We start from the raw sequence: 20,770 nt of genomic DNA, 5'->3' as shown, positions 1-20,770 counted from the left end.
ACTCTGTGAGTCTACCTATAAAAACAGCACACGTCATTTGAAAAATACTAGATTTGAGTTACACTAAAAAATGCTGGAACCTCACTGCATGTATGCTCCATCTAGAGCAGTGCTTCCCAATCTTTTTTTTAATCAGGAACCACTTTGACCAGGGAGTCAGGACCACTTGTCCAAGGACCAGGGACCACTTTGACCAGGGACCACTCTCCAACATTAGTATCAAAAGGGTTACAAATCAGTTTTTTGGTCAACTTTAGATTTGGTTTGGTTATTTGGGGTGCTGATTCAGAAAATTGCATTAGATAGACCACATCAGCTCTAGTTTCTGATACAGAATATATGCATATAAAGCCCAAAACAGATCTCTGCCTAGAAACCATCCCGGAGTTTAAGATCATCAGGGGCTGCCCTGCTCTCGGTCCCACCTCCGTAGGCGCGATTGGTGGGAATGAGAGACAGGGCGTTCTCAGTGGTGGCCTCTTGGCTGTGGAATTCCCTCCCCTGGGGTATTATATCAGCCCCCTCCTGCCTGACCTTCCGTAAGAGTGAAAACGTAGCTTTGTGATCAAGCCTTTGGAGAACTTGTGCAATAGATAGATATGGAATGATGTACAATGACTATTGGAACGGCCTGGATTACACTTGAAGATTACATGATTAATTGTGAAGATATTGTCTTAAATGTTTTTAATTATTTTAATGTATTTTCTAATTCCATTTAAATGTTTCTTTTAATTGTACATTGTTTTATGGCATTGAATAGTTGCCTTTGTGTAAGCCGCTTTGAGTTCCCTCCAGGGTGGAGAAAGGTGGGGTAGAAATGTCGTAAATCAATCAATAAATAATCAGCCTCTCCCCTCCCGGCATCCCCATTGCCTTGGCACTATAAGAGGGTTTTGCAAGACCAGTCACTCTCATTGCAACGGTGCAGTAATGATGAAGTGGCAGATCATATTTTAATTCTTGGGGACCACTGGTGGTCCATGGACCACAGGTTGGGGACCACTGATCTAGAGGAACCTTCAGTCTTTTACAATTGGGAAGAATCCATACACAAGCTTGGAAATTGTCAGATCAGAATAATGGAGATATGACTATCAGGAGAACCCTGGGGAGCAGCATTTGTATTGTAGAATTAATGCAGTTTGACTGCTATGACCCAATGCATGGGAGTTGTAGTTTGATGAGGCACCAGCATTCTTTAGCGGGCACAACTAAAGATGCACTGTTAGCCTCACAAGGTTCCCACACTGCACTAGGCAGCAGGAAAGAGCCGCTCTGTGCTCCTTGTGAGTTTCCAAATGACATTTGTCTGACTAGAGCCGTGGTGGTGCAATAGGTTAAACCCTTGTGCTGGCTGAACTGCTGACCTGAAGGTCAGTGGTTCGAACCCGCAAGATGGGGTGAGCTCCCATCTGTCAGCTCCAGCTTCCCATGCAGGGACATGAGAGAAGCCTCCACAGACAGAGAAGTCCCCTGGGCAACGTCTTTGCAGATGAGCAATTTCTCAAGTCACCTCTGACACGATTTAAAAAAAAATGTCCGACTTGTGATGTGGATTTTGTGTGTGGTACATTTCTAAATTTGAAGGTGTTCTGTTTTGTAGACATAATGATAGTTGGTAGTCCACAAAGCTGGCAGTGTAGGTATACTGGACCTACCTCCTTCAGGGTCTCATAACTAGCACAGGGCCTTATTTGTCCTGAATCTGGCACTGGCTCTAACCATTGCTTTCACTTCTATGTAATGTGTATAGCAGGCTCATAGCCGAAATTCTCAGGGTGGTCCGCAAGAAGACCTTACTGGTACATTATTTAAACTGTTATGTTTATTCATATCACTAGCCATCCCCTGCCACACGTTGCTGCAGCCCAGTCTGGTGATCTGGAAAATAAAGTAATGAGAAAGTGTTGGTTTCTAATATATATAATTTCTTTATGCTTGTGGGTAGACAGTATTTCTTGTTGTTTCTTTGTCAGTGTTGATGTGGAGACTGGATGGCCTTAAGTCTGGTTTGCCTACTCTGGAATATGCAACATTTCATTGTCCTTCTTTAGGGGTCCCTTTCAGATCTATGATACTATATCTGTGAGTGTGTTAATCATATCTATCTATCTATATCTATGGCTGGATGGCTCTTTGTCAGGAGGGCTCTGATGACATTTTCTTGCCCTGGTGAAGAGAGTTGGACTGGATGGCCTTAAGTATTTTCTATTGGTCATGGGGGTTCTGTGTGAGAAATTTGCCCCAATTGTCGTTTGTGGGATTCAGAATGCTCTTTGATTGTAAGTGAACTATAAATCCCAATAACTACAAATCCCAAATGTCAAGGTCTATTTTCCCCAAACTCCATCTGTGTTCATATTTGGGCATATGGAATATTTGTGCCATGTTTGGTCCAGATCCATCATTGTTTGAGTCCACAGCACTCTCTGGATGTAGGTGAACTACAACTCCCAAATTCAAGGTGAATGCCTGCCAAACCCTTCTAGTGTTTTCTGTTGGTCATGGGAGTTCTGTGTGCCACGTTTGGTTCAGTGCCACAATTGGTGGAGTTCAGAATACTCTTTGATTGTATAAATCCCAGCAACTACAACTCCCAAATGACAAAATCAAAAGATTTTCAGTGAAGGACATACATTGGGTGTATGCTGTCCAAATTTGGTGTCAATTGGCCCACAAACATTACATTTTTATTTATATAGATGATCTGATCACCATGCTCAATATATCCCATATGCATGGTGGCATTGGGACAATGATACAAAAGGTTTGCTAGGGTAGATCCTGACCCCCCCCCCCCCCCCGAATCAAAATCCTGGCTACGGGCCTGATGTATAGGATTGCAACCAGAATCACAGTTGTCCACATTTTCAACTGCAATCTGAACCCTCTTATCCTGAGTGGATAATTCACAATGGAAGACCTTCTTGCGGCAACACCAGAGGCACTCCAAGTGGCCAGATACTGGTCAAAGCACATTTAATCAACTACCAAGCTTGCAAATTTTGTGTTTTGTCTGTCTGTTTGTTTTGTTCTGTTAGAAATGTAATACAATTGTCTGGTTGCCCCTGACACGATAAATAATCCTGAGTGGAGCTGTTCCACCTTGTGTACTGCCATTGCTTGGAAATGTCATTTTTGGGGATGAGGAATTACAACTTCTGGAATCATACCAGGTTATATGTCCAATGGCCATTCTGGTTTGGGGTTCTGATGTCTGTGGTCTGAAAAAATAATGTTGCCAGGCTCTGTTAAATAGCCTGTCTGGTACTAGACACAATGATGACTGAAGAATTCCAGGCTAGCGACAAAGACCAGGGCTATTAGAAGTCATAAAGCGGCTTCTTTATTTCCATGCTACTTGATCTCATTGTGAAGAACAGACAAAAGGGCTAGACTTCTGCCTTTCATCTTCCCACAAACACAGAATACTCCTTAATTGTTTTCTTTGTTTCAGCCACTTGTGCCAACCTTGCCTCGAGGCTTCAAAAGAATTTGCCGCTACCAGTATGATTTAAATGGGGAGTTGTTGACATTTCATACCAAGGTGAATCTGCAGCACCCAAATCAGCCAGGATGGATTCGTGTGTCATTTAAGGAGAAATGAATTCAACTACTCTCTTTATGGAAATCTGAAAGACTAGATATAAACTATTAGAAATGTGCAATGATAGAAACACACAACAGTAATAATATACACCAGGGTCTCCCCTCTGCTCTTTTAATTGCTATGACGATCAGTGCAACACCTTTCAAAATACATGTGGAAGGGATACGGAGTACTAGTTACGTGTCTCCATCGTCCACCTGTGTGTCTTAAGCAGTGGTTCTCAACCTGTGGATCCCCAGGTGTTTTGGAATACAACTCCCAGAAACCCCAGCCAGTTTGTCAGCTGTTAAGATTTCTGGGAGTTGAAGGCCAAAACATCCGGGGACCCATGGGTTGAGAAACACTGGTCTTAAGGCAACATTTGCAGCTCAGTGATCTCCAGCTGTGTAGACTTACAACTTCCCTATGAAAAGGGGCTACAATGTTTGATTTGCTAAGTTTAGGACACTGGTTCTCAACCTGTGGGTCCCCAGGTGTTTTGGCCTACAACTCCCAGAAATCCCCGTCATTTTACCAGGATTTCTGGGAGTTGAAGGCCAAAACATCTGGGGACCCATAAGGTTGAACAACACTGGTCTTAAGGCAACATTTGCAGCTCAGTGACCTCCAGCTGTATAGGCCTACATCTTCCCTATGAAAAAGGTCTACAATGTTTGGGTTTGCTAAGTTTAGAACAGTGGTTATCAACGTGTGGGTCCCCAGGTGTTAGAATTTCTGAGAGTTGAAGGCTTAGAAAAAAGGGAAGGGAAGACAGATGAGAGACTTATAAAAATATGCATGGTGTGAAAGAAGGGGATAGTAAGAATTTATACTAGAACCTGAGGTCATCTATGAAGCTAAATGTTGGGAGGTGGAGAAAAGGGATGCTTTTTCAGCACACCACATCCAGTGTAGTGATGACTTCCATTACATATGGCTCTAAAGATGATAACTTTGAACCTTATCACACTAGAGAATGAATCCACTTTAAATGTGGTTGCTGCCTCCCGCAGAATTCTGGGGTTTGTAGTTTAGGGAGGAGCCTTTAACAGCCTCACTAAACTACAATCCCCACAATTTTGCAGGATGCAGAAACCAGATTTAAAGTGGATTCATTCTCTAGTGTGATGAAGTCCTTATTCAATAAATTCATGGAGTTAAGATCACCCAGGGACTACTACTTAGGGTGGCTATATGTCAGCACTAAGGCCCCTTCTACACTGTCCTTATATTCCAGGATCAGATCCCAGGTTATCTCCTTGAACTGGATTATATGAGTCCCCACTGCCATATAACCAGATAATTTAGGATCAGATCCTAAGATATAAGTACAGGCATGGGCAAACTTCGGTCCTCCAAGTGTTTTGGACTTCAACTCCCACAATTCCTAACAGCCAGTAGGAATTATGGGAGTTGAAGTCCAAAACACCAGGAGGGCTGAAGTTTCTCCATGTCTGGTGTAGAAGGAGCCCGAGTCTCAGTATTTCAGTTCCTGAGAAACATAACTGGGAAGATACTTTTCCATCTATGGCCTGCTAACAAACTTTACATAAGTGGTAATCATGTATAATTCTAACCACCCTTTGTCAGTATAGTTTATGGTGATGAATTCTGGGAATGTATTCTGACAACATCTGGAGGGCCACTGGATTTGCTCCCTTGGTATGCAAAGGATGGTAGACTAGATCTGATCTAGCCATGCTCATTTGTGAACATGGGGATGTTGTGCATCACATCTAGCGACTGCTAGGCTGGGGAGGATTCATCTAAGGCTTCACTGGTTTTACCTACATCCAAAGGATAGCTTTTCACATATTATAACCTCTCTCCAATCCTATGCATATTTACTTGAGAGCTAATCCCACCAATTTTAGCTGAGTTTACTTTTATGTTTGCAGCCTATGCACATTTGCATGGGAACAAACCCCATGAATCCGTTGCTGAAGTTGCTTTCTGCAAATATTTGTACAAAATCCAGCAGCTTACACAGTAAGATGTTGCTTGTTCACCGTATTCTGGCCCATCAGGTATCAATAAATGAGGATACCACGGCAAGTCACATTCTCCTCTGCTCACAAAACATTGGAAGGTGTTTGAACCTTCATAAATACATTATATATCCTATGTACAGCTGCCAACACACTCTGGTGGCTTCATTAACCAGCCATCCACAACATGAATGGAATAATGATGGTGGGCAGAGTGGTGGACGGTGCAAGGCCCAGGCAGAATATAGAAACCAGTCCCAGTAGCGCAGTAGCAAGAACACTCCTCTGGTCCCGAATTATCATCTTCACTGTTTCACAGAACTGCAAAGATCAAAACAAAAACATTGAGAGTACAAAATAAGGGGAAAACAGAAAAACATCCAGTAAAATGACACTATGAACTGTTAGCCCCCCAGATGTTGTCATCTTATATCACCCATAATCCTTAACCATTGGTCATGCTGCCCTAGGCTTCTGAGAGTTGTAGTCTGAAGCAACTGGTAGGCTAAAATCTCCTCCATCTTTTGCTGGCTAGCATATGCAAGGAGACTATTCTATAATTTTATGATTGCAAAGTCTGTATTGATGGACCAGAACTTTAAAATTGTTGGGGCATGCAAGGAATTAGTTAATGAATGTGTGTCAACTGTAAAATAAGATGCATGAAGCTGATTGGTTGGGCAATGCCCAGGGATCAGGCTGAGCCTGGGACTTTTGAATACTGTTACATTTTTGTTCAGGCTTGAGCTATGCAGGTGCACAGAGAGAAAAAGATTGAAGCAGAGAGAGAGAGAGAGTTTGGTGTGTGCTCTCGCTTCATGAGCTGCTGGAGGAGTTTATCCACATGGACAAAGAAAGACCATTTTAAATCCCTCATAAAAGGACATTATGTGAGTTGATGTATCTGATCACATTGGACATATGTTTTTCTGGACTACGAAGAGTAAACTACTTGTTCTTTACTGTTCACTTGTGTGGCATATTTTCTTTCTCTGGCAAGGCAGTGTGTGGGCTGATAAAACGTGAACTGCATGTGGTTTGTTTTACATTATGCCACAAAAATGACTTGATTGTTGCCCACCCTGTATTGTGTTCCTCTCTATTTATGGTTTTTGCACAAAATGGCACCCACAAAATGGTCAAACAAATCCTGTTTGGGCTGAGCTTTAGCACAGTGGGTTAATCGCCAGCTACAGAAAATCTTGCCAATCAAAAGGTTGATAGTTCAAACCCAGGTCAGGGTGAGCTCCTGGCTGTCAGCCCAGCTTCTACTGACCTAGCAGATTGAAAACAGCAATGTGAGTAGATAAATAGGTACTACTTTAAGCGGGAAGGTAATAAAAAGCGCTCATAAGGACATGCCAACGATTCAAAGAGGTCATCTATGGACAACAAAAGCTCCTCGGCATGGAAGGTTGAGCAACAGCACCTCCTCGTGGCCAGAGTTGAGCACAGCCTCCAGATGGAAAAAGATGGGAAAGTCTATACTTCTGTTTATATATCTTCTATCCTAGTCAATTGTATAATGACACTGAATGTTTTCTGTATATGTGTTCTGGAATCCACCCTGAGTCCCCTCGGGGAGATAGAGCAGAATACAAATAAAGTATATTATCCCTGGTGGCGCAGAGGGTTAAACCGCTGAGTTGCTGAACTTGCTGACTGAAAGATCGACAGTTCAAATCCGGATAGTGAGATAAGCTCCCACTGTTAGCCCCAGCCTCTGACAACGTAGCAGTTCAAAAACATGCAAATGTGAGTAGATCAATAGGTACCACCTTGGTGGGAAGGTGATGGCACTCTATGCAGTCCTGCTGGCCACATGACCATGGAGATGTCTATGAACAACGCCGGCTCTTCGGCTTAGAAATGGAGATGAGCACCATCCTCCAGAGTTGGACACAACTAGACTTAATGTCAAGGGGAAACCTTTACCTTTACCATTATTGTTGTTGTTGTTGTTGTTGTTGTTGTTGTTGTTGTTTTGTGCCTTCAAATCATGTCCAACTTATGGTGATCCCAAGGCAACAAGAGCATGAAGTTTTCCTGCCACTAATTGTTCAGTGAGTTTGCCATTGTCTTTTGAGGCTGAGAGATTGTGAATTGTTCAAGAGGGTTTTCATAGGTGAGTATGGATTTGAACCCTGGTCTCCTAGAGTCCTAACTCAGTACTCAAACCAAGTGCTAGATTTTGGCCAGTCTGCCAGTTCAGAATGACATCTAATTTGGGGGATGGAACAATTCATAGTATTGTGGTATACACTAATTAAAGAGTATTCAACCTGACCAAATGAAGGCTACTGAACCAATTGTCCTCTTTCTAAGGAGAAAAAAAAATGAAACCAGGGGGCTTAAGGGTTTTAAGTTTGTGCGCTTTTTCCCCCAACCAAGCTATTTATTAGCCTATTGTAACATTATACAAAACCCCTGTTATATGAGAGCAGTGCTAAACAGTAACACCAATTAAAGCCTGGTCTTGTTTCTCGGAGACCTGGCAGACTTAACTGACTTCACTGGCATTTCACATTTTTTAAAAAATTGAAATTCAAGCAAAAAAAAAAAAGCCCTTGCTCTATTTCTTGCCCACAGTGAACACAGAGAGCTAATATGTGTTCCATTCTAATTAGCCACCCAGAAACAGTGCCTTCACTACAGCAAAGTATTTGCTTGGGACCCAAATAAATCTGACGTGCTTCCTTTTGCAGACTTCAGTAAACGGCTTGTAAAGCATGCCCTTGAGCTAACCTGAAGCCACTGCTCCTGCTGCCCTCAATCCCTGCACAAACGGACCTTTATTTCATTCAAATGTTGGAGAAGGAACCAGCTCTGATGCGAGTAACACCTTGAGTTTAGCACAGCAACTAATTCAGTTGAGCTAGAGTTCAGGAATGTTATTTTCCTCTCTACAACGGTTAGAATTTTTCCAGTTGCAATGCTGTCTGATGGATTTTGTGCTGTAATCCAAAAAATAACCATTCTAAATATTTGATTGTTGCATCACACAAGCATTACAAAAAAAAGAAGTGGTAGGCTCATCTCTTTCTACATTATAATGCAAAACATAGTGGGTTAACAGTTAATAACACACCCAGGTAACACACCCAGGTATCCCCTGAGCAACATCTCTACAGATGGCCAATTTTCTCACACCAGAAGCGACTTGAAGTTTCTCACAGTACAAAAAAAGTCTGATGCTTCTATCACAGTCGAAAGGGAACCAAAGTGTGCTACCTTTTGAGACTTGTAGATCTCATTATCAGACATGACTGTACAAAATATAGTACAGGGTAGAAGAAGTGAGCAGAATATAGGACAGGGTAGAAGTAGTGAGCAGAAGTCATGCCTGTGTGTTTTCTGGTGAGGCATCTCTGGGCAGGTTACACACTCTCAACTTCAGAGAGGAATAAAGGCAAATCCTGTCTGGATAAATTCTGTGATACATTTAGTTTAGGATGTCTATAAGTCTGTAATAGCTTGAAGACATACAATGATAACAACTGAGAAAGAGATCTGGAGTTCTTGTAAACTTGCAAACCTTTTGTGCTCTTTTGATTGGCCTAATGACCCCCCCCCCCCCCCTGAATAACACAAATGTTATGGTTGTTTCTAGGCATTGAATGTTTGCCTGCCTTGTGTTTGTGTATGCTGGAATCCGCCCTGTGTCCCCTCAGGGAGATAAGGTGGAATACAAATTATTATTATTATTATTATTATTATTATTATTATTATTTCTTTGTGTGAAAAATGTTATGATTCAGGTCTTGCTTTTAGAAAGCTACTAAGCAGAAGAATAATTTTTCCCCACACTAAAGGAAAAGTTGGAAAAAGAAGGGGAGAACAAAACTAGGGGCTAAAAACAAGCAAGGAGGATTATATACACAGAACTCCACTTTCTATTTCAACACTATTCATTAGTCTTGTGTGTGTGTGTGTGTGTGTGTGTGTATCAGGAGCAACTTGCTTCTGGTGTCAGAGAATTGCCTGTCTGCAAGGATGTTACCCAGGGGACACCTAGATGTTTTTGATGTTTTACCATCCTTGTGGGAAGCTTCTCTCATGTCCCCGCATGGGGAGCTGGAGCTGACAGAGGGAGCCCATCCACACTCTCCCCGGATTTGAACCTCTGACCTGTCATTCTTCAGTCCTGCCAGCACAAGGGTTTAACCCATTGCGCCACCAGGGAAGGTGTTTGAAAAACATCCCACCTAGTATGGCTATTAGCAGTCTATCTAAATACTATTCAACTATAATGTGCTAATGGCAAGATGTCAGGTCACTGGTTTAAGAGGGAAGAGAAAAGCTCAGACAGAAGCTAAAAGAGCAGGGCTGTCAGCATTGTTAAATCCTGACCAGAGAATGTGTTTATAGGAGTTCCTTCCTTAGAAGTTCATTCAAACTATTGCCTTTACTCTTCCAGCCAGAAAAGGAGATTATCTTCAATAAGGAATAGTATTGTTTAAATGTTTATGGAAAATAATGACTCTGTACTGGATCCATGCTCAGAGAGGAGAACTAGATGACTAGAGTAATAACACTATGCCTGTTTTGTATTAGCAGCATCAAGCACTCTGCCCATTTTTTGGATAATCTGGTGGCTGCAGTGTTTTTTGCTTATTCTGGCTAGAGAAACACATAGGGTGTCAGGGTAATTATCTTGTTGAAAGAAGCATGGCAAGCTAGGACTTGGATCATATGAAGATGTTGTTATGACTGATTAGGTTTTATTCTTTTACTAACATTTATGACAGATTTCCCTGGTGGTGCAGTGGGTTAAACCACTGAACTGCTGAACTTGCTAACCAAAAGGTTGGTGGTTCGAAGTTGGGGTGAGCTCCCACTGTTAGCCCCAGCTCCTGCCAACCTAGCAGTTCAAAAAACATGCAAATGTGAGTAGATCAATAGGTGTTTCTCCAGCGGGAAGGTAATGGCGCTTCATGCAGTCATGCTGGCCACATGATCTAGGGGACGTCTATGGACAATGCCAGTTCTTCAGCTTAAAAATGGAGATGAGCACCAACCACCAGAATTGGACACAACTAGACTTCATGTCAGAGGAAACCTTTACCTTTACCTTTTATTCCTTATTGAAGGCAATCTCCTTTTCTAGCTGGAAGAGAATTAGAATTAAATTATTTTACTAAGATTGTTACTGCTGGCCAGAATTCAAAAGTTACTTTGTTATACTTTTATGCTTTTTTATACTACAACTGGCCAGTTGTGAGAGTTAGTGTTCAAAAAGTAACATTTTCAAGTTCTTCTAAAAGAAAGGACAAAAGAAAAATAGAAAAAGAACTCCTCTCCATCCTCTAAACAAATTGTTTAAAAGGTAAAGGTTTTCCCCTGACATTAAGTCCAGTTGTGTCCGACTCAGGGGGTTGGTTCTCATCTCCATTTCTAAGCTGAAGAGCCGGCGTTATCCATAGACACCTCCAAGGTCATGTGGCGGGCATGACTGCATGGAACGACGTTACCTTCCCACCAGAGCAGTACCTATTCATCTACTCACATTTGCATGTTTTCGAACTGCTAGGTTGGCAGAAGCTGGGGCTGACAACAGGAGCTCATGCCGCTTTCCACATTCGAACCTGCAACCTTTCGGTCAACAAGTTTAGCAGCTCAGCAGTTTAACCCACTGCGCCATCGGTGGTGCCTATTTGTTACATAATCATATATCCCACTTTCTGTTTCAGGGAGACGAATTGGGAGGAAAATCCATTCAGAAATATATAATCAACCAACCACATTGAGTCTCACAGAAACAAGCCATTGCACTTTTCTCATTCCCTCTTCCAGTGCATCCTAAAGCTCATATTGGAGACTGACACCTTTTGTCTGGATAGCTTTGGACCAGTGGTTCCCAACCTTTGGTCCTCCAGGAGTTTGGGACTTCAGCTCCAACAATTCCTAACAGCTGGGATTTCTGGGAGCTGAAGTCCAAAACAACTGCTTTGGGAACCACTGCTTTGGACAATGGTAGTCTTTACCTTGTCAGTCTGGAAGCTGACTCCAGAGCCATATCTGCAGAAGGTGACAAAATGTTCACAGTTGTTCCAAAGCAAACTGTAGTCTGTGGCTCCCACCAACTTTTCCGCTCTACTGACCACCTCTTCATTGCTCAGGACATGGTTCTTGAAGAGCTTGTCCATGTGGTTCACCAGAATGCAGCCTCCGTAGGCAAAGTCCTCCACTGTGTCCACACGGATCCGGGCCATTTTGGCAATGACACCCAAGATGAGTCTCTTGTTAGTCACCACCTTCTGGATCTGCTTCTGGTCGTGGGTGAGAGCTGGCAAGATGTCTGGCATCAGGTGGGCCACCCGGTTGTCACCCAGGTAGATGCCAAAGTGAATGAAAAGAGTGCGGGGCACTTCCAACAAGTCTCCTGGCTTGAAATAGGTCGTATCATAATAAGCATATTTCTTCTTGTCGTCTTCCTCACTGCTGGAGCCCATCCCAAGGAGCCTGGCTATCAGGAGAAACTTTTCCAGTAGCAACGACACTATTTCGTACATAGGGTTCTTCATGGTCTTGTTTCTGGATGCTGCCACCGCCACAGCTGCTGCTGTTATTGCTTCAGTCGGCTTCAAAATCTTTTTGAAGCCTTTTTATCACAGCGAGAGGGTCCATCCCGCAATCCGAGTCCATTTTGATTGGCAGACAAACAAGTGGGTGGCCCCTGTAGAATGAAACAGACCTTGACTCAGACAGTGGCTCTTGCAGAAAACATTCTCCAGGAGATCGGATTATTTATTCATGACCAAAGGCACAACAATAACAACAACAAAACCAGCCCCAGATTAAGCATTGCTTTGAGGATTTGGTTACACGAGTTTCAAAAACTTCATCTTGACAGTTTATAAAACATGCCATATAGAAGAGAAGGCTTATTCAAAAGTTGCTATATTACTACACAGAACTTGGGGAAGTTGCTATAAGGGACTCAGAGCCCTTCCACACAGCCATATAACCCAGAATATCAAGGCAGAAAATCCCACAATATCTGCTTTGAATTTATCTGAGTCCACACTGTCATATATTCCAGTTCAAAGCAGATAATGTGGGATTTTATTCAGCTGTGTGGAAGGGGGCTAAGATTCTCAGATGCCACACTTATTTTGCAGTCTAAGAGATGGTGAGAGCTATAGTATAAATGAATAACTTGTGCTAATTCTGCTATTAACATGTGAGTCTATCATAGGTAAAGGCAAAGGTTTCCCCTGACATGAAGTCTAATGCTGTCCAACTCTGGAGGTTGGTGCTCATCTAAATTTCTAAGGCGAAGAGCTGGCGTTGTCCATAGACTCCTCCAAGATCATGTGGCCAGCATGAATGCATGGAGCGCTGTTACCTTCCCACCCAAGCGGTACCTATTGATCTACTCACATTTGTATGTTTTCAATTGGCAGAAGCTGGGGCTCACCCCGCTCCTTGGATTCGAACTACCATCCTTTCAATCAGTAAGTTCAGTAGCTCAGCGGTTTAACCCATTGTGCCACTGGGGCCCATCTTGAAACCTCTAAATACTAGGACTTAAATGTCATACTCGTGTGTATGTGCATGCCTTCAAGCCATGTGTCTGTCCATGACTTGAAGGCATGCACAAACACATGAGTATGACACTGAATTTCCATTGAGTTTTCTTTAGCAAGGAATACTCACTTCCCCTGGGATACCTTTTCACAGAGGATTGGATTACATCACTTTGATCCTAAACATGATATAGCATGTGGAAATTAATTCTGAACTGACTTGTTCAGGCTTCCCATAGAATCTAACGTGTTTACCAGGAAATCAATTATGTTTATAGTGCTTTTAGTGTTGCTTCCCTTCAGCTAGTTGTGTATAGAACTGCACCCCTAAATAGAATTCTTACTACAGCTAAGCTTATCAAGCTGAATCAGGTTGTATTGTTGTGTCCCTTGAGATTTTCTTAGCTTTGCTCTGAAGCTGAGAGAGTGTTCCTTGCCCAAGGTTCCCATGACAACACAGGGATTTGAACTTTGGTCTCAAGAATCAGAATCCAACATTCAAGCCACAACATCAAGTAGCAAGAGTTCAAACAATACTGACAGGCACTACAAAGTGGGAACCTTATGTTGTGGTGCATCCTTTGGATGTTAGCTTTTTTGCAGGATGTATCCATAGCAGAATACATCAATGGGATTGCAGTGCTAATAAAAAAGAAAAGTGTATCATTCAAGGTATAAAAACCAATGTTTTCAATTCTAGAACCCTTTAATGATACATTTTTTGATTGCAAATGAATCTGATGTTACAGATAGCAGAGGGGTTACCATGCCCAGTTTTTCAGAGCTAGATGCCTGTTTTGGAGTGGGGGAGGGATCTTACAATCTCCTCTGTGGGGAGAAAAAGCGGTATACACATAAACATAATAATGATAATAATCTATAAACATAATAAACATGAAAATGTGTGTGTGTGTGTGTAGCTGGGGTTCCCACTTATACAAACAGGCTCCCACTTCCACAAACAGCTCTAGCTCCCACTACTCAGGAGACACCAATGGCTCTCCCTCCAATGACATTGCAGGTTACAGAGAGTGCCGTAAACATGTACAAGAGGCCTGCCAATGTCCTCCACAAACACCATACCACCCACCACCCAAGTGAAAGTTTTCATACATGGACAATTTCATCCTAGATTTTCTGTTTTTCCTCCACCACAGACATCCCAGTGTTTCTTTCTCTCTCCATTGGTGTGGAATTTGCATGATCCTGCCCACTGCCTCTCCCTTAACCCTTTCCCATGGTGCACACCAAACAGAGGAATTGATCAGCAACTGAACATACTAGAGATGTTTCGGAAGAATTCATGATTTATAGGAGTTGTAGGTACTGGGATGTATAGTTCATCTTCAATCTAAGAGCACTCTGAACCCAACCAAAGAGAGAATTGGACCAAACTTGGCACACAGAACCCCTAAGAGCAACAAAAATTACTGGAGGTCTTTAAAGGAGTTGTAGTTCACCTACATCCAGAGTGCACTATGAACCCAAACAATGATGGATTTGGACCAAACATGGCATGCCCAAATTTTGAGGGTAATTGCCCTGGACATTTGGGAGTTGTAGATACCTGGATTTATAGTTTACCTGCAATCAAGGTGCACTCTAAATTCCACAAAGATGGAATCACACCAAACTTGGCACACAGGGCCCCCATTACCAGTAAAATATACTGGAGGTCTTTTGGAAAAATTCACCTTGATTTGGGGGAATTGTAGTTCACCTACATCTATAGAGCACTGTGAACCCAAACACTAATGGATCTGGACCAAACTTGGCACACATACCCAGTATACTCAAGTATGATTGCTGGAGGGGTTTGGGGGGAACTGACCTTCCTTTCTGGGAGTTGTAGTTCACCCATAAACAGAGAAACTGTGACTTCCACCAATGATGGACCTGGACCAAACTTGGCACACAGAACCTCCATAACTAACTCAACCTACTGGAGGGGTTTGAGCGGACTGACTCTCCATGGTGGGAGTTGTAGTTTACCCTTCAGCCAGAGAGCACACTGAACCCCATCGATGATGCATCTAGAGCAAACTTGCCCAACATATCAAACTGATGGGGTTTTTCATCTGATGGCATGATGTGAGTTGTAGTTCATCCACAACCTTATGCATTTTTTACAATTAAAAACTGACTTTTTCGAATAACCCAGGCAACGCCAGGTACTCAAGCTAGTAATAATAATAATAATTGTGGAACAGCCCAGATCAGCCTCTGGCAATTTCAGGACCTCTTACTGCTGAACTCCTTGGGGAGGGTACCTCCTTGAATTCTCAAAGGCTTTTGTGCCCCCAAAGTTTCTATGTCAGAAGACATCAGTGCACACTCCAAAATGAAACAAGAGTTTTGCTGTTGGCTCTTCCTACTTAGCAAAAAATTCAGGCAACCTTGAGTTCAAAAACATGTAAATGTGAGTAGATCACTAGGTACTGCTTCTGCGGGAAGGTAACAGCACTCTATGCAGTCATGCTGGCCACATGATCTTGGAGGTATCTACAGACAACACCAGCTTTTCAGCTTAGAAATGGAGATGAGCACAACCCCCAGTCAGACATAACTAGACTCAATGCCAAGGGAAACCTTGTAGGTGAACTATGCATCCCAGAAACTACAACTTTCAAATGTCAAGGTCTATTTTCCCCAAACTCCACCAGTGTTCACATTTGGGCATATTGAGGCTTTGTGCCAAGTTTAGTTCAGATCCATCGTTGTTTGAGTCCACAGTGCTCCCTGGATGTAGGTGAACTACAACTCCAAAACGTAAGGTCAATGCCCACCAAACCCTTCCAGTATTTTCTGTGGGTAATGGGGTTCTGTGTGCCAAGTTTGGTTCAATTCCATAATTGGAGGAGTTCAGAATACCCTTTGATTGTAGGTGAGCTATAAATCCCAGCAACTACAACTCTCAAATGACAAAATCAATTTTCCCAAACTGCACCAATATTCAAATTTGGGCACATCGGGTATTTGTGCCAAATTTGGTCCAGTGAATGAAAGTCCATCCTGCATATCAGATATTTACATTGCAATTCATAACAGTAGCAAAATTACAGTTATGAAGTAGCAATGAACATAATTTTATGGTTGGGAGTCACCATAACATGAGGAACTGTATTAAGGGGTTGTGGCATTCGGAAGGTCGAGAACCACTGTTCTACATTGTAGAATTAACACAGTTTAGCATCACTTGGCTTCATTCTATGGAACTGTGGGAGCTGTAGTTGGGGACTATTTGGTGGCAAAGGCAGAAAGAAGACTTGAAAAAGGTACAATTTCCAGGATTCCTTAACACTAAGATGTGACAGTTAAGGGGGTGCCAAAGTGCATCAATTCTACAGTGTAGTTGCAGCCGGGGAGGGAGCCCATGAAGCCACCAAAGGCAATTTCCTTTTCAAAGATATATAAATCCTTAAAGTAGGGAGAAAGATGCCAATAGTTGGAAAGTGCGGCTAAGTTGCAAGAGAAACTTTCCAAGTGAGCTTGGCTGCGCAGGGCACAAGGACTCTGAGAACCTCTCACTCAGCAAAGGATGTTTCCAAACTCTGAGCCAAGTTATTTGAACACTCATGCATCCCCTTCTCTTTGGGATCATCTCCAAAGCTACTCTTGGCTGTGCGTGCATTTGGAGGGAGTGGGGGGCTGAGGAGGCGATTTGTCTTACCTGAGGAAGGGAGGGAAGCAGCGGGGCTGGAGCGCAGGAAAGGAGGAGGAAGAGGAGGAGGAGGAGGAAAGGGAGGCTGCTCCTTGCCTCCTCCTCCTCCTCCTCCCAGCCCCCGCCCTGCCTTTGCCCAGCCTTCCTTTGCTCCCTGAGTCATTTTGGACCGAGAGGCGCGGCCAAGAAGGAGGAACTCAGCTCTTCCTCCCACTTGGGTCTTGGAGTACATCCACACTGTGAAATGAAGGCAGTTTGGCACCACTTTGAACTGCCCTGGCCTCCTGGTGGGAGACCAACACTCCTCAGCAGATGAGGCACTTGGAAAAGTTCATCTCCCATGATTCTGTAGCAGTGATGCTTAAAGTGACCTCAAAATTAGACTCCAGGTTCCCAGAATCCCTAACTGTTAGCCAAGCTGGCTGAATCTATTAGGAGTTGGAGTCAAGAACACCTGGAGGCCCAAAGTGTTTTCAGCACTTAGGCCAGGTATGGGCAAACCCAGCCCTTGGGCCTGGATGCAGCCCCTTGGGCGCTTTTCTCAGGCCCTCCTCTCTCAGACCACCCTATTCTTCTCTCCTTCCCTTCCTTCCTTACCTCTTTCTCCCTCCTTCCCTTCCACACTTTCATCCTTCCTTCTCTAGTTCCCCCCTTCCTCCCCCCTCTTTCTCCTCCCTTCCCTGTTTCTCCCTCCTTCCCTCCCTGCTGCCATGTTGCCCTTCTTTCCTTCCCTCTTTCCCCCTCCTTCCTTTCTTTCTACCCTTTTGTCCTCTCTTTCCTCCCTCCCTCCCCCTCTCTCTTTCTCCTTCCTTCCCTCCTCTTTCTCCCGCCTTCCCTCTCTTCCCTCATTTCGTCCTTCCTTCCCTCTTTCTCCTTCCTTCCTTTCCTTCCACCCTTCCATTCTTCCTTCCCTCTTTTCTTCCTCCCCCCTCTCTTTCTCCTTCCCTCATTTTTCCTCCTTCCCTCCCTCCTTTCCCTTCCACCCTTTCATCCTTCCTTCCCTCTTTCTTCCTCCCCCTTCCTTGCTTTCCTTCCATCCTTTTATTCATCCTTTCCCCTTTCCTCCCTCCCTCCCCCTCTTTTTCTCCTTCCTTCCTTCCCTTTTTCCCTCTCTCCCCTCTCTCCTTTCTTCCCTTCATCCTTCCTTCCCTATTTCCTCCCTCCCTCTCTCTTTCTATTTCCTTCCTTCTCTCTTTCTCCCTCCCCCTTCCTTACTTTCCTTCCTTCCTTTTGTTCATCCTTCCCCCTTTCCTCCCTCCCCCCTCTTTTTCTACTTCCTTCCTTCCCTTTTTCCCACTCTCCCCTCTCTCCTTCCTTCTCTTCCATCCCTTCATCCTTCCTTCCCTATTTCCTCCCTCCCTCTCTGTCTTTCTCCTTCCTTCCTTCCCTCTTTCTCCCTCCTTCCCTCCCTTCTGCCATTTCATTCTTCCTTCCCTCTTTCTCCCTCCTTCCTTCCTTTCCTTCCACCCTTTCATCCTTCCCTCTTTCCTCCCTCCCTCTTTCTCCTTCCTTCCTTCCCTTTTGTCTTTCCTACCTCCCTACACAGGGAGGTAGAATGCAGCGAATCAGACTACTTCAACCAGAGAAGTCAGCCATAGCAGAGCACCTGATGAACCAACCTGGACACAGCATATTATTTGAGAACACAGAAATGCTGGACCACTCCATGTCAGACTACACAGAAAAGCCATTAAATCTACAAGCAAGTGGAGAATTTCAACAGAAAGGGGAAAATCATGACAATGACCAAAATCCGGTTATCAGTATTAGAAAAAGTCTTAAAATCAGGACAGTAAATAAAGAACAACACTCAAAAAAGGGAATTCTAGATAAGAATCAATCAGGGCCAGCTAACACTTCCCAACAAAGGAATCCACCAGGCAGCAAGCTGCCAGGCTATGAAGCTACACGGTCATTAAATTCTAATCAAGGTGGCCAGTTTAAGACATTCACACTTGCTTCAAGCAGTTCTCTCTCCCACCCTGGATATTCCACAAATATATAAACCTTTCTTGCCTAGTTTCCAACAAACCCCTCAACCTCTGAAGATGCCTGCCATAGATGTTGGTGAAACCTCAGAAGAGAATGCTTCTGGGACATTGCCATACAGCCCAGAAAACTCACAGCAACCCAGGGAAAGAATAGTATAATTACGTGGAAATGAAAATTATCTAGCAAAAAGTGTGATTTTGGAAACAAAAGATGCGTCTACACCAGAGTTAATCAAATTGTGCTCCAGATGTTTTGGACTTCAGATCTCACAATTCCTAACAACTGGTAAACTGGCTGCTGGGAGCTGAAGTCTGAAACACCTGGTGGAGCACAGTTTGAGAAACACTGGTCTACACAGTTGAAGTAATATAGTTTGACACCACTTTAACTGCCAGGACTCAATGGTATGGAATCACGGGAGTCGTCCTTTTCCAAGCTCTTTAGTCTTATCTGACAATTATTGCTCGTGCTTCACCAAGCTACAACACCCATGATTCCATAGTGTTGAGCCATGGCAGTTAAAGTCATGACAAACTACATTCTGTAAAACATTTCCTTCTACTTCTCATCTATCCAAACCTATTCCAACAGAATGATGAGTGTTTTCAGCAAGGCAAGGTTTCTGTCCTTAGGAGAAGTTTACAGGTAGCATTTGAGGAATGGCTCGGTCTCTGCTTGTAGTTTGTGTCAACAAAGGGTGCAGTGTGACCCTGAGGGCTCAAAGGGGATACTGCAGAAATCTCTTCTAAAAGAGATTAAAGTAATTTAGCAGAACCTGGGAAACTTTCTTTTTGGACTATAGATCCCAAAGAAATCCCTTAATTAGTGAGGCTGCTGGCATTGCCGGCTGGTGGATTTGGTAAACGGTAGCTCCATAAATAACTTTCCCAAACTCTGGATTAGAACAGTCATTCCACAAGTATGAATCTTTCTCATCACTTATGCTGCAAACTTTGGGATTTGAAACTAAGTACCTTTCTTCTGACTGCTTGCTGAAGAGCTACCTTAAAAAGTAAAGGTAAAGGTTTTTCCCTGACATTAAGTCCAGTCATGTCCGACTCTGGGGGTTGGTGCTCATCTCCATTTCCAAGCCAAAGAGCCAGCATTGTCCACAGACACCTCCAAGGTCATGTGGCCAGCACTGTTACCTTCCTACCGGAGCGGTACCTATTGATCTATTCACATTTCCATGTTTTCAAACTGCTAGGTTGGCAGAAGCTGTGGCTAACAGCAGGAGCTCATGTCGCTCTCCGGATTAGAACCTGCAACTTTTAAAAAGCACTGGTAAAACTTCTTGCCACATTTTAAGTAGCTAGAGACCAGGTCGGCTAAAAGCTAAATCTAAACACCTAGAAAGTGAAAAAAGACATTTCCCAGTTATTTGTTATCATCTAGATCAGTGTTTCTCAACCTGGGGTCGGGACCCCTGAGGGGGTTGTTAGGGGGTGTCAAAGGGATCGCCAAAGACCATCAGAAAACATAGTATTTTCTGTTGGTCATTGGGATTCTGTGTGGGAAGTTTGACTCAGTTCTATTGTTGGTCAAGTTCAGAATGCTCTTTGATTGTAGGCAAACTATAAATCTCAACAACTACAACTCCCAAGTGTCAAGGTCTATTTTTCCCAGACTCCACCAGTGTTCACATTTGGGCATATTGAGTATTCGTGCCAAGTTTGGTCCAGATGCATCATTGCATGAATCCACAGCACTCCTCTGGATATAGGTGAACTACAACTCCCAAACTCAAGGTCAATGCCCACCAAACCCTTCCAGTGTTGATCATGGGAGTTCTGTGTTCAGTTCCATTGCTGGTGGAGTTCAGAATTCTCTTTGATTATAAGTGAACTATAAATCCCAGCAACTACGACACTCAAATGACAAAATCAATTTCCCCAAACCCCACCAATATTCAAATTTGGGCATATCGGGTATTTGTGCCAAATTTGGTCCAGTGAATGAAAATCCATCCTGCATATCGGATATTTACATTACTATTTATAACAGTAGT

At 43.4% G+C, this 20,770-nt stretch overlaps 1 protein-coding gene across 1 annotated transcript; it reads right to left on the bottom strand.

Annotated features, from left to right (window-relative positions):
* Positions 1–3,333: 3,333 nt before the first annotated feature.
* Positions 3,334–16,865, bottom strand: LRAT (lecithin retinol acyltransferase). The gene is made up of 3 exons (XM_060778805.2): positions 16,780–16,865; positions 11,565–12,256; positions 3,334–5,901 (listed from the first exon to the last, which is right to left on the bottom strand). The coding sequence occupies exons 2-3, from the start codon at positions 12,102–12,104 to the stop codon at positions 5,749–5,751; spliced, it is 693 nt and encodes a 230-aa protein (XP_060634788.2). The 5' UTR covers positions 12,105–12,256; positions 16,780–16,865; the 3' UTR covers positions 3,334–5,748.
* Between the last annotated feature and the right edge of the window lie 3,905 nt (positions 16,866–20,770).

Source organism: Anolis sagrei, chromosome 5 (genome assembly GCF_037176765.1).
Source record: "Anolis sagrei isolate rAnoSag1 chromosome 5, rAnoSag1.mat, whole genome shotgun sequence".
NCBI lineage: Eukaryota > Metazoa > Chordata > Lepidosauria > Squamata > Dactyloidae > Anolis > Anolis sagrei.
Note: the sequence above shows the minus strand (reverse complement) of the source record. Positions and strands in the feature narration are given on the sequence as shown.

What these genes read in the sequence shown, in the direction of transcription:
- LRAT (XM_060778805.2), bottom strand. Translation starts at nt 12,104, where the DNA reads ATGAAGAACCCTATGTACGAAATAGTGTCGTTGCTACTGGAAAAGTTT. An exon ending in TCAGCTTCCAGACTGACAAG is followed by an intron (nt 5,902 to 11,564) that starts GTAAAGACTACC and finishes TGATCTTTGCAG; the next exon opens with TTCTGTGAAACAGTGAAGAT.